This window comes from Anthonomus grandis, chromosome 7 (genome assembly GCF_022605725.1).
Source record: "Anthonomus grandis grandis chromosome 7, icAntGran1.3, whole genome shotgun sequence".
NCBI lineage: Eukaryota > Metazoa > Arthropoda > Insecta > Coleoptera > Curculionidae > Anthonomus > Anthonomus grandis.
This window is the reverse complement of record NC_065552.1, coordinates 30027595-30053404: the sequence shown is the minus strand read 5'-3', so window position 1 is coordinate 30053404 and position 25810 is coordinate 30027595. Positions and strand designations below refer to the sequence as shown.

Here is a 25810-nt window from a genome sequence, read left to right as displayed (position 1 = left end):
TTAAGGAGCCAACATTTCAAGGGCGGTACGTTTTTAAATAAACATTTTCAACTTTATATACTGTTTAGTACCTTATTAAAACCAAAGTATTAACTTCGCCCATTCATGAAACTGTTTGAATAATCTATTTATTCTGAGTTTAATCATTCTAAAAGCAAACAGATGCAAAACATATTAAGTTAAGAGTTTTGCCGCGGTTACCGTTTCCGAGATTAAATTCATTACACTATTTTAATATAACATACATTTAATATTAAAATAAATTTCGTTATTTTGTGAATGAAATAATACGATTAAAAGGAAAAATCCGTAGGTGAAGGCAAAACTCAAATATTTGAAGTATTTGTTCAAAATCACTTACCTGTATGCTCGGTAAAAGTTGAAACAAACAAATAACAACTCCAGGATGAACAATGATCGGTTCAGGAGAAGGCGGGGTCAGATTTAAACTGTTGACACTCGCCCGCTTATTTTTCACCGTCGATTCATCCGTCAAATCATCCTTAAACGTCATTAATCAACACTGATTTAAATTTTTTTAAACTCTAGTTTTACCTGTGATTTTTGGCTGTGCTGTCTGGATAAGGGCGGTGACTTAATGGCATACATGGCCGTATTAACGTTCGATTTTTCATACAAATCTAAGGCTAAATCATACATAAGACGACACACTAAAGTGGCGTAAGCCAATCGAGGGGAAATACCTTCAGGTATACTAAAATTAAATAAACTTACTAAAAGTATATACTTTAATAAATTGTAACGACTTACCAAAAATTAACGATGCTTCCAAAGAATAAATTATGACAAATTTCTTGATAGGGCCCCGGTACTAGTTCCTCAAATTCTTGAATTCTCTCCAGTTTTTCCTGTGAAAAGCAGCCCAAGAGCTTCAGTGTGTCTCTTAAAGTATTCTTGCAAATTTCATAGTAAAATATTTTTGCGTTGGCCGGTTCGAATCTCATGGCTATACATACTGTTTGAAAAACTAACAGTAGTAAGTGGAAAACTCGTGAGTCATGTTCTGGTTTATTTAATTTGCCTTCTAACGCTATCAGAACGCTTATGACGTAAACAAATCCATTTGTCTACGAGAAGAAAACATAAAAAATATGTAAAACCTTAATTGTCATTGTTCACTGTTACAACAACTTACAATAAGTTTTACATTATTACATTTAACGATACTATAAGAATATATACAGATTGGCGAATGCATCACTACACATATAAAGTTCCTAATAGGAGAGATGTTGCAACGCCGCCGCCGCGACAGAACACTGGTGTTCGTGGTTCGAGCTCGATTATTTTAAATTTTATTTTAGTAAGCGTCGGAGGAAGCTGTATATCTGGGCAAAATTTTAAACAATATTACGCAATATTGGTATAATATTCTTCTAATGCAGGAATTACATGTGTAAAACCCGCATAGATTAGTAATTTCAATTTTTTTATGCTGTGCATTGCATATTAAAAATTAAAGCCTTGTTCTTAATTAAATAAAATATAAACTCTAATAAAAATAAAATGTAAACATCATAAAAAAACAGAAAATAAAACTCTAAATAATAAACTTAACAAATAGTTATTTAAATAAAACGCTCAAAAAGGCCGCCTTATTTAGATAAACAAAAGGTAAGCCTATCGTAAAAGCTGTTTCTCACTTCCAAAAGAATTTAAGGTAAAATGGAATTGGCAGATTCAACAATTGTATTTCTCAACTCCTCTAAATTTGGCCTACTATTATGATGTTTATAAATAGTAGTGATGTAAAATTCTCAAGCACGTAATTTAAAAGAATGTTCCCTGAGCACGAACGAGCATAAACGAGAATAAACAAGCATAAACGAAAAAAACTGAGAATTTATGTTTGGGATGTGGTAAAGTATTCAAAAACTTATTTTTCATGATTTTTTCTCAAAATGCCTAGAAAAATGCTCAATATTCTCCTAATGCTTTGTAAAATACCGACACTGAATTATTCTTCTAACTTTATAAAAACCTTAACATCATAATATTCATAAATCCGGATAGAATAACAATATTCATCATAAATAACCAAATTTTATATCTAAAGGGGTTTTTAAAGAATATACAAGAATTTATGTTACCGATCAGGTTTGATATTATATTCTTAAAAACTGAGCATAGTTTGTGTGCTATGCTATGTGAATACAAATACAAAGTAGGTAAAGTAACATGAAAATAACATGAGAAACGTTTTATGATGTAAGAAGTAAAAAGTAACTCGAAAAAAAGCTTTATATAAAAAAATAAACTGCAATCTGCAATAAACCAAAAATACAGTTTTAACCTAACTCAGGTACTTTAATTGTGGATCAATATCAAGATCAAGAGTAGTCAAGCTCATCGAAACTTTCTGGCCCAATGCTACTAGGGAATCGAAATCGTGAACACTGTAGGCCCCGCTCTCTTCGTCATCGGACTCATCGGTCTCTGAACTCGTTTTGTTGACAAAAAATGCATAAATAACATGCAAAAACTACAGTCGGCATTGCTACAAAAAAGACCGGCCGTAATATTCGGGGAACCGCCGCTGTCGGCGCCGGCGCCGCTTTGTCTTTGTGATTAATGCTGTTGCCGACGCCGACAGTAGTTTTTGTAAATAAAGCGCGCCGAATACCGAATCGTGCTGAAAATTCTCTGGCGAACGTTCGCGCACGAGAGAACGATCTATCTTGCGCGCACGAACGATTTATCGGGCGCGAACGTGCGCGAATATTCGCCATAGCACGAAGGGAACGTTCCTTCATTTACATCACTAATAAATAGTCTCCTTAAGATAACCCCACAAATAAAAGTCATTTGGTGACAAATCGGGAGATCTTGGAAGCCATTTTATATTACCAGTCCTACTAATAAAGCAATTAGGCGAAGTACTTGTTAAAAATTCTTTTAGTCTTATTACCGGATTATGAGCAGGATAGCCACCTTGTTAAAAATAAACCGATCCCACATCTATATCAAAGAGCAGTTGAAAGGCAAGAACTTGGTTTTGTAGCAGCTCAAGGTATTTTTCGGCGGTCAAAGTACCATCAATGAAAAATGGCCCAATAATATGGACGCCCAAAACACCAGCCCAAACTTTCGACTCCTGAGGATACTGAGTACGAAACTGAAAACTTCTGTGCTCGTTTTCCTGAGACCAGTAACGAACAATGGAAGGATTGTGTTTACCATGCAATGGAAAATAGAACTCATCTGAAAACAAAATATTATTTTTAAGAAATTTTCATTTTTATTTGCATTTTCCATCATGGTTTCACAAAATGCCATTCTTTGCCACTGGTCTTCACGAAACTTCAAATACTTGTATCTATGTTTTTTCCAATTGTCATAGTTTTATGGTGCATACCCGGTTCCTCTCCAACACATCTGCTGGATCATGTTGAACCCAAAAGTAAAGCACTAAAAACCATTTCTACCCGCCGTTCTATTTCCTGGGCCCTCAATAAATGGTCCTTGAGCCTTGATGTGTGTATCAATTTCTAAATTCTTGGAGGCAAAAAGATGTTTTGCAATTTGACACGATATTTAAAACAGTTAACACAAGGAGTCGGTCTATTTTCAACTTTTACTGAGAATAAATCCCTGCATTGTACTGCCGAATTGCCTTCATAAAACTATTCAATCAACTGAACTTTTTCGGAAAGGGTATAAATAGCCATAATGATAAATAGAAGAGGGAAGTGGCTGTGTTGCTTGAAGGATAATACAAATTAATCAAACCAGATGTATTCAAAGCAATTTATTTTTAAAAGCTTAGCAAGAGCGCGTTCGGCGTATGAGCCATCATCAGTGATAATTGTCAGTTAAGCCCAATAGTTTTCCTTAATGGGAACGTAGTACATTTAAAAATACTTAAGACTATACAGAACACTATCCAGGACGAACAGTATTTAAAAAGGGAGGCACATTGCTGTCCCTCGTGTTTTGTTTACATTTTATTGTAATTCTTAGATGGTGGGAAAGTTAAAGTATTTTTAAAAGTACTACGTTCCTTAGAATAATTTTGATACTATTAAATTTGTTTCCACCATGGAAAACTTCAGGGATTAACTGACAATTAGCACTGATGATGGCTCATACATCTGGTTTGATTAGTTTGTATAATGATAAATATTGAAAAAAATTAAAATAACGCTTTAAGACTCAACAGTGCAGTATGCAATCAAAATGAGATCGAGAAGCGGTGTTACCCTTTATAATGCCTATATGTAGTCTTCTATTCGCCAACCTGTATCCAAACACTTGTGTGGTAACACACCAATATGTGATTATTAACTTTTTAATTTTGTGGAAACAAATGTAAAAAAACATCCAAAATATATCTATTCTAAACTATATAAAATTCATTTGATAACAATTTGTCAATAAGAAAAAAAGGAGAGAAATCAAATATTTAAAATTATCTGTCAAAAGTGAAAAATACCATATTTGTTTTTCAGCATGGCTTTCCGAAATTTAAGTCTAAATAGATTTTATATACACGTTTGGCGAGTTGAATCTTATGGATTGAGTTTTAATGTATTAGACCTAATAGATAGAGAGTAGACAGAGAACGACTGCATCGGTAACCTCCCACGGATAGCGACGCCGATTCTCCGTACCGCTCCCAATGTGAATTTAATTTCGGCTTGCTCGCAGTGATATTTAGCAAGCGCTTGGAGATGGGTAGGTTAGCCTCGAATCAAGTATTGGAATTTTACGCGCACACGAAAGATAAAAATTTATGTTGTTTTTTAACGTGCTCATAACCGCAAGTCAAAAAAACAACTTTAATATGCTCAAATCTTAAAAACCTTTGGTGAAAACTAAATACAATATTCTAAAATAAAATGAAAAATAACTCTTAAACAAAATAATAATTCTAATTAAATGGATTATTTAATAAGGTGTTCAAATACACCTCCTTGTTGGGCTTCACAGTATCCCAACCTGTCGTAAAATTCTCTACGTACATTGGCTAACATTTCAGGTGTAATGGACCTAGAAATATTAATAATTCTAAGTCGCAATTCGTCCAAATTAATGGCTCTTTCATGTCGGTGTTGGTAAAGAATTTCCGTCAAATAGCCCCATAAAAAGTAGTCGCAAGGCGTCAGATCTGGAGATCGCGGAGACCATGGTATTGTACCTCTTGTGGAAATAAGCCGTTCAGGAAAAGTGTTTGTTAAATAGTCCTGCACTTGTCTAGCGTTGTGAGCGGGACATCCGTCTTGTTGAAACCAAATTTCCTCAAAATTAACATCCAAGTTTCGTACAGCGGGTATAATATTTTGTTGCAATAAAAGTAAATATCTCTCAGAGTTTAAGGTACCATCAATAAAAAAGGGCCTACAATGTGATTGGCTAAAATACCAGCCCAAACATTTACCTTTTGCGGATATTGAGTTCGTAATAGTACACTCAAATGTAGATTTTCCCGAGACCAATATCTCACGACTGAAGAATTAAAATCTTCTGGAAAAATGTCTTGAGTGTTTTTAATTTTATAGGCTTTGTACTTATTTCTTTTCAAAATATCACGCACTGTACGACTTGGAATATCAAGTTCTTCAGAAATTTGGGAGCTAGAACAAGGTTCACTTACTTCCATAAAAGCACACACCTTGACCTCCTTTTCAATCCTAGCGTCAGGTGTTCGACGAGTTTCCTGATCGCCACTAGAACATTTTGCACACCGATTTACACATCCCGACTGCTCAAACTTATGCCAGATATTATAAATTGTTTTAGCAGTAGGGACTTGCTGATCAGGATATGCAAATATAAAACGGCCGACAACTTCTTCTGCACTATCCGCATGACAATACCATTTAATGATATTAATCTTTTGATCAACAGTGAAAACCATTTTTATTTTATTACTGTATCCGTCTTCGTACCAACGGTTGAAATAAATTGTAAACATAATCGGCTAACACGTACATAGGTATGCGAGGGATTGCAACCGAACTTTAACCGGACTGATAAGCGCAACGACGACGCGATAGCCGCCCAGGGTGGAGCCAAGTTGGTTCTCGCTCTACTCCGTCTCCTTCTTACACATTACGCAAAAATCGTATTCGAAATTTTTCAACCACCGAACGTGTATAAGGCTTTTAATAGTGGTTATTGAAATGTTATTGGATACATGGTGAAAATAAAATGCATAGTCTTCATCCGCTTAATTCATTTTGTTTGTTCCTAATAATATCCCAACAAGTTTCGGACATACAAATCTCTATCATCAGGATAGTAGGAGGTTATAGAATTCAAGCATTGAAATCTCGAATCACGATAAATTTTTCTAAAACAAGTACATTCAATAGATTCTTCGGTCTAATAATGCTTCTGTCAGCCTCAAAGCAAAGTATCGCTATGGCCCTGATACCATCCGATCTCTTAAATAATTGCGTTTGCATTCTAAAGTAAACCATTACACGATATCATTAGTCTGTTCTTGTCCTTTGTTGATTTTTTTGGTTTCTGTAAAAAAGTTTCTTAGCACTTTTGTGTGAAAGTCACATTTGTCCTAAACTTCCTATCCACATCAAATCCTACATATATTTTTCTGCTATACATCGATGCTTTTTTATTACATATTTATCTAATTGCCCTTTAATTAAATGTGAAATGGTAGTTTCAAATTGTAAAAACTTGCAAATTTGTCCTATTATCTCTAAAAAAAATAATTAATTGTTTCTTATGTTGTTCTGCACTCCGATGCTTGCCTTTTTTATCACGTACTTATCTGATCGCCCTTTAATTAAATGCGAAATGGCAAACAGTTTCAAATTGCACAAATTTTTTTATTTTTTTTTACAACTTTATTATTTATAAGATGGTTTTATTATACATGCTTGCCTTTCGGGTTGTGACATTATTTTATTACGAAATTGATGTTTCTCTTCGTTTGAAGCAGTAATATATGTGCAAAAATTTTACAAGATGTCCCGGAAATTTCGTACCGTTAATCTGTTAATGTCCGATGCTTGCCAATTTCTGTAGCGTAATATTTTCATATAAAATTTCATTTTTCTAATTGAATTGTTTAAAAACATGCATTTTTTTATTTTTTTGGTTTTTCGTGACCTTTTGAACTAAGCCGGTCGCCTGTAATCTCATGTAATTTCATTATTCAAGCGTCTTTGAGTGTAAATGAGCATGTATTACAATGGCAAGCGGTATAAAATGATGCAAACACTTTAAAATTTTCTACAGATAAAAACGCGTTTTCAAATCTGGCCGACTATCGACCATCAACAAGGCAAGCGGAATAAAATCATATACTTCCACCTGGCATCCTCTTACGGTCTATATAGATATCCGTTAGGTTATGTATTTAAATGAAAATTTTTAAAATTACATTTGAGGTTATAGTTTGGAATGCCCTCTCAGTCAGGTCTCATAAAAATTCCAGAAAAGTAAAGTGCATTAACAATGTCTTAACACGTCTACAGACCGATTTTTTAATACGTGTTATTGGGATAGGAGTTTCAACTTAGTAAAGTGTCTGTTTACATGCTTTAAAAAGTTTGTCGAATTCTGTGTTTCATCAATAATAATTTGAGACAAGTATGTCTGATAATATTAAGGCCAATTTTTCTAGCGTTTGTAGTCTAATTTTATACATTCTAAAGTCTCTTGTATTCACTTATTTAAGTTTTATAATAGTTGACTTCTGCTATTTTTATAATGTTATTTATAGTGTTTCTTTATTTCTTATCACTTTTTTCAATATATTATAAACACCTACCTTACGAAAAACTGTTCTAGTTCGATGGGACTCTTTCAAGCACAACTTCAAAGCCTCTAAAATATCAATTTTCAAATTCAGGTCTGAGTGAGGGGCTGAATGCAGGGTATTTAATAATTGGGCCATATCGTCTTCTCCTCCGCTTGTTAAAATTAATTCTTTTATAATACCTAACGCTGCATACCTACAAGCACAATATATAAACAGAGATATTGCATAACAGGAATATGGCAAACACTCTTATACCTGCAATCTAAATACTGTACTAATCCGTGTACACATTTAGCACCGCCACATTCTCTTAAAACGTTTGCGTTTCCAATACTGCCTGTTAACAATAGAATGATTGCTTCTATTATTAGGCCGCCCAATTTGTCTTGTCCCAATGGCATTTGGTAATCCTTTAATGTTTTTTTGTTTTCCAAAAAGCTGGCGTAGCGACTTAGTAGAGTTACTATTACTTCAAGTAAGCCCACCTGGAAAGAATATACATAGATAGATTTTTACGTACTGACCCCAGGAATTTTGCAAGCTTTTGTGTTTTGAGAAATATTTTCTTTAATATGAGATATAATTTCTTTATAACTTAGCAAAATATGATACTAGGGTTTATGCAAAATCCATTTTGACTGTTGTTAATTTAAAAAATTGAAAAGTTAGATGTTTAGTTAGAGTAAGGCCTTTTTTTCACGATCTTTTATTTTTACTTGTACCTGTTATACTACAATCTTTGCCTTCGGTCTTATCTTACATGAAATAATTTCTAATATTGACTGGATAAAGAAATTATTGAGTATATAGAGGATGTCCCAAATCTAAGGAAAACAAGCCATAAGCGATACAAGGTCGGTTAAATTGGGGCAAGTTTTAAGTTTTTCAAATCTAAGACGATATAGTTTAAATGTTTTCATGAAGGACATATATATATATATTGTCTAGCAAACTTCTTATATAATCGTATATATACATGTTCGATCCAGAGACGATTAAAAGAAAATGATGCGATGATATAGACAAAGGTGGAAAAGTCGAATTCTCATTTATATATCCCTATGTCAGTCTGAGAATAAGACGAGTATGGGAATAAAGTGATGTTTTTCGGGTATAATTTGACAAATTAAAGGAAAAAAACAATATTTCCAGGCGATCCAGATACTATTAAGAAAATGATGTGATGATGCTGAAATATTACAGTCCTTACATTGATATGTATATAACCCATATCATAAATTGCTGTATAAAGATTGGCTACTTTCCCGATCAATGGAAAATTTTCTGTGGGAAAACCGCTGCCAAAAACATCAAATCCCAGTGACTTTAATGAACTTCGCATTATCAGTATCCTTCCGGCTTTATCAAAAATTTTATTATCAAAAATTTTTGAAAGAATTCTGTATGAGCAATTGTATGAGTATTGCATGAACAATAACAATATTACTAACACTCAATGTATTTTTAGAAATGGTTATGGCACATCGGTTGCTTTGATAAAATGTACTGGATGATATATTTAGAGCACAAGATTTAAAAAATAATACGATTTTGGTATTGTTGGAGTTTTCGAAAGCATTTGACACTGTAAATCACGATCTGTTGGTGGCCAAATTGCAATATTATGGATTTTACAACGAATCTTGTTGCTTATAAAATCATACCTATCCAACAGATTCCAATCGCTGTCTAATAATAATATTTTTTTCTGATAGAGCAGCTATAGCATCTGGTGTTCCCCAGGCGTCAATTTTGGGCCCCTTAATGTTCCTTATTTATACATCAGATTTACTAAAATCATTGAACTTTTGTAAGATTCACGCTTTTGCTGATGACACGCAGATCTACAGTAAATGTGCTTTGATACGAAAGATTTTAAAGAAATGGAATTATGCATTAATGAAGATCTTAAACTTTTATGTCAATTTTCTGAGGATCACAATTTAAAGCTTAATCCGGAAAAATCTAATGTTATGGTTTTTGATAACAAAAAAAATTGTGAGTTTTTAAAGAATAATTTAAATATAATTATAAATAATTCGAAATTAACATTTATCGACAGTACTAAAAACTTGGAGGTTGTTATCGATATTCAATCAAGATTTCAAGAACATTTAAGAAAACTTATACAAAAATAATTTTTTTCTTTGAAAATTTTATACACCAACAGGCACATATTAAGTAAATCCCTTCAAAAAACCTTATGTGAAACTCTTGTGTTATGTAATTTTACATACTGTGACTACGTTTATGGTTTTTCTTTGGATGTGGAGAGCAAAAATCGCATACAGAAGGTGCAGAATGCTTGCTTGAGGTTTATCTGTGGTTTGCGCAAATTTGATCATAATTCACACTTATATAAAGACCTTGGGTGGTTAAAGATGAATGATCGTAGAATTTTGCACTTTTCTTGTTTCTTATTAAAGATGCTAAATAATCCGTCTTCTCTCAATTCAATAAAAGAGCGTTTAGAATTTCGAAATACCGTTCACAATATTAATATTAGAAATGTAAAAAAGTTAACTATGCCTCTGCATACTACTGCAATCTTCCGGCGATCCTTTTCATACAACGCTGTAAAGCAAGACAATTCAATAGCGGAATGTTATCTTACTTTGAGCCCTAAAAATTTTAAGATGAAGTACAAGACTTACTTATTTAATCAAAGTAACCAAATTTAATAATAATATTAAGATTTCTTACCTTAAGATTATTGGAATATTTGCTTATATATATATTTTTTTTCTTATCTATTAATTAATATTTTTTAATATATTTTCTGTGTAATAAAAGAATCAATGATCTAATAGTGTAGTCATTTAGATAAAATTTATATCTTATTATATATCTATTATCTTATTTTAGTTTAGCTAATATGTAGATATATCTAAAATATTATTATAGTTTATTTATAATAATAAACTATAATAATAGTTGGTTCTGGTTCAGTTGAGCAGCTTTAAGCTAGACTTGCACCAGACTTAAACTGCATTAAAACAGAAATAAGGTATGAGCATTTGTTCATTGTGTAGATTTTTGTTTTAATAAAAGTCATTATTTATGATATAGAAAAAGGCAGTAAAGTCAAATTCTCATTTATATATCCCTATCTCAGTCTGAGAATTAGAAGAGTATGGGAATAAAGTGATGGTTTTCGGCTATAATTTGACAAATTAAGAGAAAGAAACAATAATTACAAAGAGGTGGAAAAGTCGAATTCTCATTTATATGTATATCCCCATATCTAATTTTGCCTTCATTTTCTTATGTTTTTTAAATATTTTTTTTTGATTGTAAAGACAATACCAAATACCTAAGTTACTTAGGTTTATTTCTTGGGACATTTAAAAGGTTTAGTGAAAGTGTAGCAATTTGCAAATGGCTTATTTGTATTTTAAAATTCACTAAGATATTTTGTGCTTTCCTATTATTGGATTGCTTAGTCTATCTGTAGGAGAGCCTTGTACTTAAATAAATAAATAAATAAGTCTTCAAATAAAAATTAAGAGATTATTTCTTATGATTAATTATTTTGTTTTGTGAAAATTTACTCATTACGTTTAGAACGAAAAGGTTATGTTTGTATTAAATAAAAGTAATTTGAGAAAATTTTGTAAAATATATGTTTAAAGTACCAGGATATAATTGCATATTTATAACAATTGTCGATATTGTGAAAAATAAAGGTAATAACTCTTTAGCAAATTTCACATGTTTTGGGAAACCTCGTATACGACTAATAAAATTTGATATTTGATTATTTTATTTTAGGTTTTGGACCATACAGAACCTTTTATAAAGAATAACTGTTTTTCATAAAACCAATAATAACAAAGTTTCCCATATGTTGGTAACCTAAGCAGTGTCCCAACTTAATTTATCACAATTATAAATATACTGTATTTATCCGGACATACTATATTATATTCGCAAAAATAGTATATGTTAAAAGAAAAACTTCGACTCACCTCTCTATAAACATCCTTAAAAATAACATTGTGCTTTAAAATGGTGAGGAGTGTCTTTGTGCATGCGATACTGCACTCGGCGTAATTCAAACTGTGCGTTTTCAGAAGAATCGACATAGAAATCAACTCCTTGCAAGGCACGAAGTTCAGCGTGAACACCAGAAACTCCACTAATTCGAATAACTTCCGCTGAATCTCCGGAGGTTTTTGATGTATTTTCTCGGTGAATTGGCTGAGTGTGTTCTGATTTTCCAAAATAAAATAGTTCGCGTTATCCGATTGATAAATGCTGGAAATGGCATCCAGGATAGTGGAACAAGTTAGGGGCGAGTTGCTCTTCAAAAAGGTGCTTTGTAGAACGCTAAACGCCTGGATATTTCTGACGGTGCTCCCTCTGCCGGACGGTTGTGGTAATAAAAACCCCGGCATTTGAAATAAGGAACCGCTAGACGCTTGAGAGGGCTTTAGTTCTATATAACCGCACATACAAAGGGAGGCGATCATCAGAACCAAATTGCGAACCGAATCTTGGGTCTCTTGTGATTTTTCTGTTTCTGATCTGAAAAGTCGGAAAAATAATGAGGTTCTGTTTGCATGCAATCGTAATATACTAACTTTAATAAAAATTCGGATAAAAACAAATAACCGTGGGCCAGTCTAAAATCGTCCAATAATGTGGCGGAGACGTCGCTAGAGTCTTTTAAAAAGCAAAAAAGCGTCACAAACATCTCCACTAATTCCAACGGTGCCATTTCTGGTACTTTTTTCATGTTTTCTATGCAGAGAGCCACACAAGACTTACCTAAAACATACATTAATATACACTACTGTGTGTAAAAAGTGCAGGACCCCTTAATAATGCAAGAAAGCGCCCCTTTATGAAAAGGTACCTCAAATGAGGCTTATGGATATTTAGATTTATTTTAAATATTTATAACCAAATTTACAACACAGAAAAATTCCCAACCAAATGGCTTAAACTTCTTTTTATCACACTCGCAAAAAAGAACAATGCAACAAAATTTGAAAATTAAAGATTGATCAGCTTGATGTGTTTCTGCAGATCACTTCACTACAGAATTTCCACAAAAAGCAGTTATATTTAATAACAAAATTAGAAAAGTACAGAAGATCCTTAGAGGTGTAAAACAAGAATGTGTCCTATCCTTTCTGCTGATTAAAATTTACTTTGAAAACATCTTCCAAGAAGCTCTCGAAGGACAACAATTAGGCATCAAAATAAATGGCATATGAATTCAAAGTCACATACAAGGAGGAAAAAAGCTTAACATTCTGGGTACTTGGTTATGTCAAAACCACAGCATAAAGAAACCAGCACACAGTGCTTCGACCAATGGACAAAAATCGAAAAAGTGACTTGTTTTTCAGAAGTATTTAAATACCTTATCTTAAAGACCACAAACTAATAGCCACTATTTCACAAAAATGTTATTGCAAATAGCATTTTTTGTTTATAAATATTTGCGCCAAAAATAATAAAATCTCGTGTGTTGACCAGTACCTGTTTGTTATTAAAACTTGAGTATACTTTGTTGGTGTTTCAAGACAAGCGGTTAAAAGTTGAAATCTTTTTTAAACATGGACAGTGTACAACAAGGTATGTACTTTAATATCATGTATTAAAAAATTTTAAAGTCGTTTATCATTTAACCATAATAAATGTAAAAGTAGTTTGCAATTATTTTATATTTCTCTTTAAATTTGAAACTTTGAAAAGGCATATAAAAAAAGCCTCTTAAAACCATTTGTAGTTTTTACATTTTATTGTTAATACATTTATATATTATCATTTCGTATATAGTTTATCTGCGTCAGTCTGCGACGAAGCTTTAAATATTTTTTTTTTCAAAGGATGTCAAATCAATAAAGAAGCGGATCTTTTGAGCGGATCTTTTTGAGACATGGCCATCGGAATTAAAATCCAAAACTATTTAATTATGAAAAAATCCATTCCCTTTTAAATTTGAGCAATCCCTTGCCTCAAGTTGAAACTCACTTCACCAAGCAAAGCAGAAATAAAATTAATGACCTTAATAATTTTATTTTAAAATTTCAAAACGGAACTACTTGTATAGTATCATTTAAAATATTGTTCACTATGATGGATGGTAGTGTAGCAAATATTCTCTCTGACACAAACGCAATATCCAGATGCATCATCTATGGGTCAAGTCCGAAAGAAATGAGTTTGCCAAATACCAACCGTCTTTTAAAAGTAGAAAACTATAGCTTTGGTTTGTCCACATTACACTGCTGGATAAGATTTTTTGCGTGCTTACTTCACATTAGTTATCGATTGCAAATAAGATCTTGGCAAGTTAAAGGAGCAGAAAATAAGCAAATAGTGGAAAACAACAAAAAGAAAATACAGTCAGATTTTAAATAAAAAATGGGCCTGATTATGGACAAACCAAAGCAAGGATACGGGTCAAGCAACGATGGCAATACAGCTCCCTTTTTTTACAATCCAGACTTAAGCTCTGAAATAACAGGAATAGACAAGCGTCTTATAATAAATTTTTCGACTATTCTTGGAACTCTTTCTAGTGGCTGTCACATTCAGGTACTAGAGTTTAAGAAACTTTTAGATGAGACTAAACAATTATATTTAGATTTATATAATTGGTATTACATGCCAAGTAGGCATAAGGTTCTGGTACACGGATCTGAAATACTTGATTCATTTCCTTTACTTATAGGACAACTTTCCGAAGATGCTTTAGAAGCGAGGCATAAAGAGGCAAGAAAATATCGATTATTTCTCACACGCAAGTATTCTAGAACAAAATGTAATATGGATTTATTAAAAATACTACTTTTAACATCAGAGCCCATTATCTCATAGCAAAGGACAGTCACTTCAAAGAAAAATGAGAATCGAAACCGGGAAGTCGAAAAATATATTATACGAGAGGAAAGGACATTAATTGATGATATAGACATAAATTAAGAAGATTCTGTCAGCAGTGATTTTAGCGATAATTCTGATTCAGAATAATTTTCCTTAAACCTATATATAATATGTGTACATATTTTCCATATCTTTTTTAAGTTAAGATTTTTTTGTTATAGTTTTCAGTTTTAGTTAAAATACAAAATTTTCGAAATACAAAAAATCGAAAAATTTTAGTTTTGATTAGATGAATTTTCACATAAAACCTTAAAGCATTTTCATGCTTAGTATTAGTACTGTTTATTTTTTGCTAAATTTAGGAGTTATTTTTTCCCACCCTTTACATTTATTATTTGTATCTAATATTTTTTGCCGTATTTCCTTTAAAGAAAAATTTGTAGTTGTGTGTATATACCTTTTTATTAATATTTTAAATACATTATATGTATAGTGATGTATTTAAAACATTAAGTGAGTTTTTTTTGGACTAAATTTCTCTCGTAAGAAATACCAGCATACTAAAGGTTACGAAAAAGAAATCAACTTTTACACTTATGGAAATTATAGATATCGTGTACTTTAAATTTGTTGTGTAATTGTATTGTTGTTATTAAAAGCTAAGTAAATAATTTAATTTTCATAGTGTAAATCGGCAAGTTACTGTTATTTTTTTATAAGAAAACAGCTCTTAATGTATTGGTTGCATATTTCCCTGTAACATTAGATAATAAATTCTCTAAATCTCCGGATGCCGAGCTCACTGTTTATCGAACTGTGTTCATAGGTGTATCGCCTAGTTCAGCGCCGTACTTAGTGACTATTTTGATAGCGTTTTTACAAAATTTTCTATATCGTCGTTGTTAGATGTAGAAATGCGATGTTTATTTTTGTTTAAATATTTTGTTAATGTATGAACTTTATTAATATTAAAAATTAAATATTTGTACTATGTAGGTATTTTTATTTTACAAGAGAATAATATCTAAAAAAATGTTTAAGTCCGGCTCTAGCCAAGGCAAAAGCCGCGTGGACCGTAGCGAGTGTCAGCGGCATCCCTACTATCAGGGCCGTATCTAGGGGGGGTTTTGGGGGTTCAAACCCCCAAATTCCCCCCCCCCGAAAATCTTATAACGTAAAATAAAATTGAAACGACTGATACCTAAAATTTTTTGTTTTTAAATTTACTTTTTAATGTTTTAAAGGTGTTCAGGCTATAATTAGAGAAAAATATCCAGCAGCAATATATGTGCACTGTAGTGCTCATTCTTTAAATTTAGCTCTTGCCCATTCCTGTAAGGTTCAGAGTATCAGAAATTATATTGGAACAATAAAATCTATTGCAAATTTTATAAAAATATCAGCTATGCGCACTGAGATATTAAAAAATAAAATTAAAGAACATGTTCCAAATAGTAAATGGACTAAGTTAACATCCATGTGTGAAACTCAGTGGGTGGAAAATCATGATGGACTAATTAGGTTTACTAAAGTTTTTAAACCCATTATTGAAACATTAGAAGAACTAAAACAAGTAAGAGACATCGAAACTTCTTCAAAAGCTTTGCAGTTCCTTCGAGCTATTATGACCAGTGAGTTTATCAGTATATTAACAGCGTCCACTTTATTTGCTTTTACTCTACCGTTATGCAGAATTCTCCAGACTGTGGATTTTGATCTATTTAGCGCTGTTGAGCATGTGAATACTGTTATTAGTCAGGTCAGGAATATGAGACTGAATATAGATCAAGAATTCAAAAATATTTGTAAAAAATCTGAAGCTATTATAAAGTCTATAGATGATGAAGAATGCATAAAAATACCTAGAATAGTTTCACGACAGCAGAATCGTTCTAATGCCATGGTAGCTACTGCAGAGGAATATTTTCGAATCACAGTTGCAATTCCTTTTTTTGATCAATTTATAGAAGAACTAATGAAAATCTGCAAGATTTGCAAATCACGAAAAATCACTTTCATTGTTATATTGTCTAGTACCAAATATGTGCGAAGCACACATAGTAAAAATGGAAGACTTGTTACCATATGAGGAATTTTTGGACCTAGATACGTTATCTGCAGAACTACAGTTGTGGAAACAAAAATGGATTAAGCTGCCTCAAGCAGAAAGGCCAAAAAATGCTCTTGATGCATTATCTACATTTTGTTTCCCAATATTCATACTCTGTTGCAAATTCTGGCTACGTTACCTGTATCTACAGCCTCATCAGAACGATCATTTTCATCGCTAAGGCGTCATCAAATGCCAGAGGGAAAAAGCGAGCTCATTCATGAGATTCAAAAACGTTTTTACAATCTCTGACTTTTACCTCAATCTCAGAATAAGATTCACAAAATGTTATATATAATCTGTACCATTGAAGGTTAGCACATTGAATAGGCTGGAAGCATGTCAAATGTGAATCTAGAAAGTGTCAAGGAAAATCAACGAGAAAATGTTGGCGATGATAGGAAGAAAACCCCAATTTGCTGGCCACGATAAAATGCAGGAAAATAGCGTAGCTGAGACATGTAACGCAACAAAGGGTACCAATTGCTAAACTAGGAAAAATAGAATAGAAGATAAATTAAAGAAGAATGTTTATTTCATCTAGAGGGACATAACAATAAAAGTATAGACCCACGTTACTTTAGGTATTTTATCAATTATTGAAACATTTTTCCATAGAAACAACTTTAATTTTCCTTTCCACCTATTGAACATATTGTATCTTTTTGCTTAAACTATTTTTTTCCTACTTTTTGCAGATGTAAAAAGAAGGACAAAAAGAAGTAGTTATTATATACATTTTTTTTAGTTATTTGAAAACTTTTTTTCCTGTACTTAGGTAGTTAACATTATTTTTTCAATAAATTTTGAAGAATAAAACTATGTAGTATTATTTGTAATTCAAGATAACATATTTTACATTTTAATCATCCAGAAACCAGTCTAGAATTCAAAAATTAATAAAATACCATTCCATTTAGAAAAACGAAATTTGTATTTATATCGTGCATTCTGAGGTCTTCTCTATAGGTAAAAATATTTTTATAAACTAGATCTAAAAGATATCCTTATTTAAGACGCTTTTTTTGCGATAAACGCTCGCGAATTATCGGGACGTTTTGCACACAGTATATAACAAACATAAAATAAAAAAATAAAATAAAATATCTTTTATTAACAAAAATGTCAAAAGGTAATAGATCCGCAGAGCGGTTTTTAACAATTACCAATAAAGATTTAACCATTAGGCAATAACAAATAAAATATCCACTTTCAAATATACTGACAAATTTCAAAATACATGACATTATTTAAAAGCTTTGAGCACGGTATAAAAATTAAAAAAAAAAAATTACATATCACAAAATTACTACAGACTGACTCATCACAGCTTACCACTCCTGATCAAATCTTTTAGTTTCTTTTTAAAACAGGGACAGCTTAATGTTTTAAGATTCTCAGGTATTTTGTTACATAAACTAGCTCCCTGATATATGAAACAGGACTTGAAAAACTCTGCATTATGCCTGGGAATATTCAATCTTTTTTTTCCCCTGATATTTACTTCATAGCATTCACCACGAAGCTTAAAAAAACATTTAGTTTCTAATTAAAAATTATACACGGCACTCACTGTGAATATATCCAATAACAGGAGGTGTTAGTCCATGCCTGGATACTGTCATAAGCACCTCAGAGGCGCTTTTCCTCCACATCACATTATAAGGTGGGCAACTGGACGTAATACCAGAAAATAAAAGTGTCAAATCGTCTTTCTTCGCTAACTCTTCAGCAGCTATCCTGTGACTGCATAGACGCACCAATAACTAAATCAGTACATGTAATGAAAATCATGTGAAGATATACGCCTTGAAGATCTAACCTGTACGAAAATCTTCTGTAACAAAACCCTCCGTTCGTAAGGCGTAAAGTCGCTACCGCCTTCCTTGTTGATTGTTTCTTTTTGTGAAGAGTCGGGAGGTAGATCGATAAATAAATAGAGACATCGGACGAGAGTTGATGGCACTGAAACTTCTGACATTACTTGGATCAAGGCGGTGTTACCAGCTGCTAATAGGTTTAAAGTTGATAACAGCATCCAACCTGAAAAAATTTTAATTTATTGTTAAGAGGGAAATTCAAAAGTTATTTGTGACTGATGTGATTTATACAATACTTTGAAAAGATGTGATTTATAAAATATATCATAACTCAGAATACTTTAAAGAGTAAGACATTGTAAAAAAAAACAGCTGAAACATTAATATAAATTTAGCATCATTTGAAGAAGTTTTCTTTTATATATTAGTGATTTAATAGATTATGTTAAAGAATGCATTTTCGGCTAGTGCAAGTTGAATAACAGAGTCCCTAACCAATAGATTGGTAGAGGGGGACCGATAGAATGGCCTGCTAGGTCACTAGACTTAATGCCGTTAGATTTTTTTTTATAGGGGCATTTAAAAACGGTTTTTTACAAATCTCAGCCTGATAATATCGACGATTTAAAAAAAATAATTACAGGGGCATGTAGGGCTCTTCCAGAAGTGGTATTTTAAAATGTTCGGGAAGAATTTGAGAATAGACTTTATGTTTGTTTGGAGAACAATGGAGAACACTCTGAACAACTCAAAAATAAAAGTGTTTATAAAATAAATTTGAAGTGTGCTTTTGTAAAGACCATTATTAAAACAACTTATTCAGCCATAATTGTAAAGACTATAGAAAAGTTTAATAAAAATAATATTAATCTAAAAAGACATGTTTGGATAAATAATCTTAGCTTTTTGTAATTAAAACACTTACAGGAATAATGTCAATAAGTAATTTACAATGTTTAAATAACCGTAACTTGGCAACGCAGCACTCAAATTTAAAAAATAAGGTGCCAAAATGTAGAAAATATATAAAATAAATTTCTTTCAATTGAGGTATTACTCAACTTACAGTAGTGGCCAAAATATAGCAACAAATCTGAATTTTACTAATATTTAATAATAACTATTATATGTATGATTTAATCGTAAAAGTACGCCACTGGTTTAGATGGCCTCTTAATATTTAAACAAAATTTCTCATTAAAATAAAAAAAAGCCTACCTGTTTTTTTGCTGACAATAAATATTTGTAATTGCAAATATTTCACCTGGTCATAATTATAGCAACATTTGAAATTTAGTGCTCTTTCAATCTGTTGAAGTGCAATATTGAAACAATTTATATTGTGATTTCTTGGTAGTTATTAACTTATTTAAATAACAGTATGAGTCGTGGTAAAACCGTGTCTGTTGAAGTGAGGCAACTTATAATTAATCAGTATAAGTCAGGCATCAAACAGTCATGCATTGCAAAAAATTTTGCTCTTCACAGATCAGTTGTATCACGTATAGTGAAAAGATACAATAACACAGGGCTGGTAGTACCCAAAAAAAAATCGGGACGTCCCCGGAAAACTTAAAAAAAAAGTGACAAAATGATTGTTCGGATTTCCAGGCAAAACCCATTTTTGTCCTCTTCAAAAATTAAAGGGCTTTTGGATGGCAGTGGGTGTTCCGATCTTAGTGAACGATCCATAAGGCGGTGTCTATTTGAAAATAAGCTGTTTAGACGCAGACCAGCAAAAAAGCCTCTTCTTTCCAAGAAGAACGTGAAGGTCCGACTTGAATTTGCTCGAGAACACCAGGGCTGGACTATTGATCAGTGGCGCAGAGTTATTTTTAGCGATGAATCAAAATTCAATTTATTTAAAAGTGATGGTGCTGCATACGTTCGACGTCCTGTAGGGAAAAGATTTAATCCTCGGTACACTTCTCCTACAGTTAAGCATGATGGTGGTTCAGTTTTAGTGTGGGGCTGTTTTTCGGGGTATGGTATGGGACCTCTTCACAGAATAGAAGGGATTATGGATCGATTTATGTACAAGGATATATTAAAGAATGTTATGTTACCCTATTCTGAAGAAAATATGCCGCTGTTATATCAATTTCAACATGACAATGATCCAAAACATTCTTCAAGGCTAATAAAAGAGTTTCTCCATGATAAAAAAATTAATGTTATGAAGTGGCCCTCCCAATCTCCGGATTTAAATCCAATAGAAAATCTTTGGGAAATTGTGGATAACAGGTGTAGAACCAGGAATTTCAAAAATGCTGGAGAACTTTTCGAAGCTCTTCAGGATACTTGGTTGTCAATCGATCATGATGTTATAAACAAACTTATTTTATCCATGCCAAAAAGATGCATTGCTGTTATAAGGGCTAAAGGGTACTATACTAAATACTGAAGAATATTATTGTATTGTAATCTTATTTTGACTTTGGAGAATAAATAAATTGATTTTTCTAAAATGTGTTGCTATAATTTTGTCCAACCCGTTTCCTAAAAAAAATTCCCATTTTTTATTTCTTTTATAAAGTAACAAAAAAATAAACATAAATAAAAAGCTTTATAAAAAATACATCATAATATATACCAGTTTTTTTTCTAATCTACCACATCATATAATTTGAAGGAAAAATGTACTTGTTGCTATAATTATGGCCACTACTGTATATATTAAGACATATTTTCTATTCAATTATTTAGTCAATTTTTTTTAAATGTAATATGGTAATTATTAAGTAACCTCATTGCATAACTCATAACAGTTTTTTTTTTGACCAAATAAACAATATTTAATAATAAAATCCTGGGACCATAAATCATGTTTTCAAGGATATTTTTAAATTTTCACATCAATGCCATAACCTTTACTGGGCTTTTTCAATGGGGCACTTTGTAAAATGTCATTAAAAAAATGTGTAATTTTTATGGTATTTTAGGTTTTATGTAATTTTTTTACAACTGATTAAAAATATACTTATGGTAATAAAACATTATTCCTATCTATAATTAATTATACTGAAATATTAGATGTATTAATATTTGCCTACTTGAACAGTAGTTACTAGCAAAAATTAAAAATAAACTAGTTAATAAAAACATTTATATAAATGAGATGCACATTTATATGAACTACAATGACTAAAAAGAACAGGACTAAAATAAATATAGAAATCAACAATATTAAAATCTTTCTCAATGAAAGAAGAAAAAACAAAAATGTTTGGTTAAAAAAAATCATATCATATTATGCCTATAGACTCATTAAGGTATGTTTATGTATTTATTTATAGTGTAAGGTTCAATTGAGGGTTTAAATGTTGAAATAAATTTTGTCTGAAAAGTGAAATCTCTGTATTATTTTAATTTTTGAGGTAAGTGGTTTTAAATATGTTGTATATGAATGCTGCAGACTTTCATCTATCAGAGAAAGACTATAATCAAGTGAAGATGAGGTTTTAGATAGATAAACTTTAATCATTGGTTTGAGGTAGATGTCAATATATGATAAAAAATCCTGTACAAGTTGAATAAAAAAAAATCATGTTGTTATTCAAATATAAGCATTTGAAAATCAGATTTTACATATTATCGTTTTCATAAAAGAATAAAATATAATTACACAATGCACTTACCATTGCTTGACTCCTCACAATTTTCAATTTCCAAAAAAGTTGCTATAGCAGAACTAGCTGCTTCTGTACTCTGGTTTGATGCCCTTTTTCTAATCTCTGATACCATCAGCACAGAAACCTGATGGCAAAATGCCAAAATATCCCAGAATTTTTCATTCATATCACAGGTTGGACTGGCTCCGAAAACCTATGTCGAATTTACATGGTTATACTATCTTCCAAATGACAAAATTTTACAATAAACCTCACCTTGCAAAACAATGGTAACATATTGTACAACTTATCATCCTTCTCTTGATCTGTGAGTGGTTGTGGAGGATGCATATACTCCAAGAACAGTTTTTTTAAATGCATTAAACCTAACTGAGTATGCGAAGATGAAGGATCTCCTGCTGTACTTTCTATGCTGGAGGCATTGGAGCCGCCTCCAGGGTTGCGCAATTTCCGCATTATGTTCATCCTGGAGCCTTTAAGATGAAATGTTTCATTTAACGAAAAATAAGTCAAAAGTGGAAAAAGTTAAATTTTATATATTATAAAAACCTATTTTATGACATAAATAAATAATAAAATAACTTTAGTTTTTAGAAACATGAAACAAAATCCTAGTTCATTCAGTATTGTAGAAAAATGAAGCTATATGTTAATTGACCGCCCCCACTGATCAAATATAGTTGGGTTGTGTTTACTATGCAAATTAGATTTAAAAGCAGTTTGTAAAAAGCCGAGGTTTATGAAACTATTAAGTCACTTAAACACTTAAATGGAAAACTGAACATTTATGGAGTAAAATAATAAAAATAGACCCTTTATTGATTCTAAATCTATTCAAGGGAAACATTATTGACTGAATTCTATTTGAGATTTCAACAAACAGGATAAAACTTACGAGTTTTTAGGCAGCCCCTGTTATTAGTTGAAGTATTTTAGCTGTTGTCATCAAGTCATTTTCACGAAAATTTAAGTTTCTGATTGCAAAAAGTTATTATTTTTTTTGCTAAAATTGCAAAAACATAACAAACGACCCTGACACTTATTGACTTGTCAAAGCTGTCAATACTAATTGTCACCTGTCGCTTGTCAAATCAGATGACATTTAACAGCTAAAGTATAATTCACATAATTAGTTTATGGCACAAGTTACAAATTTTAACGTAATTTCTAAAAACATGCATCAAGAGATAGCGTTGATCTCGATAGGTTAGCGGCCTAAAACAACTTAAAAAGCACGAGGACTTATTGTGATAAAAACTTACAATAACAATGAATTCCCTTAAAGTTTTTTTGTTTGACTTGCTATTTGCCACAAAAAATTAGAGTATATACAATTTAATAAAAGTCGTGAATTTCAACAACAATAATAAAATGAACGTGAAAAATCAAAAATTTAACTTTGGCTTTGGAGTAGTATTCACCTGCGTAAGAATTTTTCCTAAGTTTTTACAAGGTCAAAGAAACATATAAGTTAAATAAACTAAACTCTGCTTTTATGAAGTGTTATGAATTTATTTAATTAGTTACCCAAAATGAATTTTACTTTGGGCTAAACAAAAGAATAATCTATTTTCAAACTCATTTCTCACATTTTGAAAAACTTCTCTAAGAATAGATGCCCATTCTGTAATAATCCGAAGATCATTTAGTGAAGCTCGTTGCGTATTAAACAGTGTTAGGGTTAACCCAGAGAAAAAAGTTAAGGGGTGTTAGATCTGATGATCTCGTCAGCCCTTGCATTAGATTGTTTCACTCAATCCAGTGATCAGAAAACGCATCATGTAAAAATTACCTCACAGGAAGAATATAGTTGGGTGGCGCTCCATTTTCTTAAGAATGTAATATATCTTTGTTTTGGTTCCTAACCCCATGAATATCCAACTGATTTCTTGAATTATTTTAGGTTGAATGGTGGCTTTTAACATTTCCAAGTAAGTTTCGCCCTTAAGGTTAGCATTAATGAATAGAGGCCAGACAATAGAACCACCCAATATTCCCGCCCCCACATTGTTTTTTTCTGGATACTGTGTGTGTTTTGTTGCTGCTCCGCTGCTAGATCACCAAACTGTGTAGTGTCTCTGCTGCTGGGAACAGCAAGGGTTAATTGTGGACTGTATTTTTTTATAGTTGAATTAAACAAACAAGTCCATCGTGAACCACTTCTTTATTTAAGAAATGCACTTAATGTGTAAAGAAAGTGGAGGGATTATTCGACGGCGTTAGTTAGTCGTTGACAACAACGTGACTTTTTTTCTGTCTGTCAAAAACGATTCAGGTGTTTTAATTAACGTAAACCTTAACAGTGTGTGTTCTTTCCTAAATTTTTTTTTCTAGGTCTAAAAATCTACTTTTTGTTACCTAAAATCTGTATTCCAACTTAGTAAATAAACTTTGGATATTGATCAGCAGCAAACACTAAAAAAACAGTTCAGCGTAAAGTACTTAATTATCTTTGGCAACAGATTTATTACAAAGTGTGCATCGGATATATTTCAACGGATATATTCCAAGGGAAGGCTTTCCTGAGTTTTAGAAATAAGTTAAAAAAATTGTATTTTTCTTTAGCGCAAAATGAAAAGCATTTTGAGCATTTAATTAAATAAGATAACACTTCATAAAGCAGAGTTTATTTTATTGAACCCTTACCTTCCTTTGACCCTGTATAAAATTTAGGAAAAATTCTTATGCAGGTGAATACTACTTCAAAAGATCATTAACTTAAGGTATTACAAAAGGTTAGTGCCATTTAAAATGTTGAGATTAGGGTGCATCGGGTCCAAGGGGTAACTCACCCTATAACTAAAATCTGGTGGTTGTTGTTCCCACTACCTGTATAACATTTGTACCATATTGCGCCTTTCTAACTTTTTCAATTTCAGGGATATTTGCATTAAAAGTTTTCAAACTGACGCCTTGTATACATTATTGCATTTTTTTTCAGTAAAATATAGTAACACCACATTTATTTTATTAATTTTATTATCAAAGACGAGACAAGTCCGTCCCTGTCACCATTTTGTCAAAGCAAGCCTAATCTTGGACATGTTAGTTTAATGGCTCTGCGACGGGGCAATCTGCCAGTACGATTGGAGATTCGGTAAAACCGTCGGGTATGACTCCTGTTCATTTACGATGCATCCAGTATCATCCGGCTTAGCTACTAGCGTGAATAGGTTCAGCTACCACTGGCAAAGGGCAACAGAAGGTCTAGGAACGGGTTATAAAGGATAGGAAAAAAACGACGTGTTAACTGGGTGAAGGCTGCAGTGCTAAAAATATTTTAGACCCATAGGGCATTGTGTATTATCACGGATACCAAATTTTCAGATTAATAATACGTTCCGTTTTCCATAGACGGCTAATGTACCATCGGTGTAAAATAAATAAAAAAACCATACCTGTATACAAAATATACTTTTCTTAGATCTATGGTAGGACTTATAATGTAGGTTAAATAGTGCACTATCCAGTTCTTCCCACAAATAAAAATTTAAAAGGTCTTCGTTATTTCACTGTGGCACTCAAAGAGTTCATGTTTGACGAAACAGTGGGCTGCCAAGGCAGTTGTGCATATAGGTCTCCTGATGGACCCATCATCAGGGGTTACCAGAGCCAACGGCCTTAGAGAAACCGATAAGGCTCTCTGGTCTGAAGG

At 32.0% G+C, this 25810-nt stretch overlaps 1 protein-coding gene across 1 annotated transcript in view; it reads right to left on the bottom strand.

The window, feature by feature from the left end:
* Positions 1-23197, bottom strand: part of LOC126738217 (WD repeat and FYVE domain-containing protein 3) — a 111763-nt gene extending 88566 nt beyond the window's left edge. The window contains exons 1-12 of the mRNA XM_050443437.1: positions 23051-23197; positions 22411-22628; positions 22162-22348; positions 18526-18746; positions 18277-18469; positions 12337-12523; positions 11722-12280; positions 8009-8238; positions 7763-7946; positions 772-1088; positions 556-715; positions 362-502 (exon numbers count right to left, since the gene is read on the bottom strand). Coding sequence (XP_050299394.1) covers positions 362-502; positions 556-715; positions 772-1088; positions 7763-7946; positions 8009-8238; positions 11722-12280; positions 12337-12523; positions 18277-18469; positions 18526-18746; positions 22162-22348; positions 22411-22620 — 2589 coding nt within the window. The 5' untranslated portion in view covers positions 22621-22628; positions 23051-23197. The remainder of the gene's footprint in view (positions 1-361; positions 503-555; positions 716-771; positions 1089-7762; positions 7947-8008; positions 8239-11721; positions 12281-12336; positions 12524-18276; positions 18470-18525; positions 18747-22161; positions 22349-22410; positions 22629-23050) is intronic.
* Between the last annotated feature and the right edge of the window lie 2613 nt (positions 23198-25810).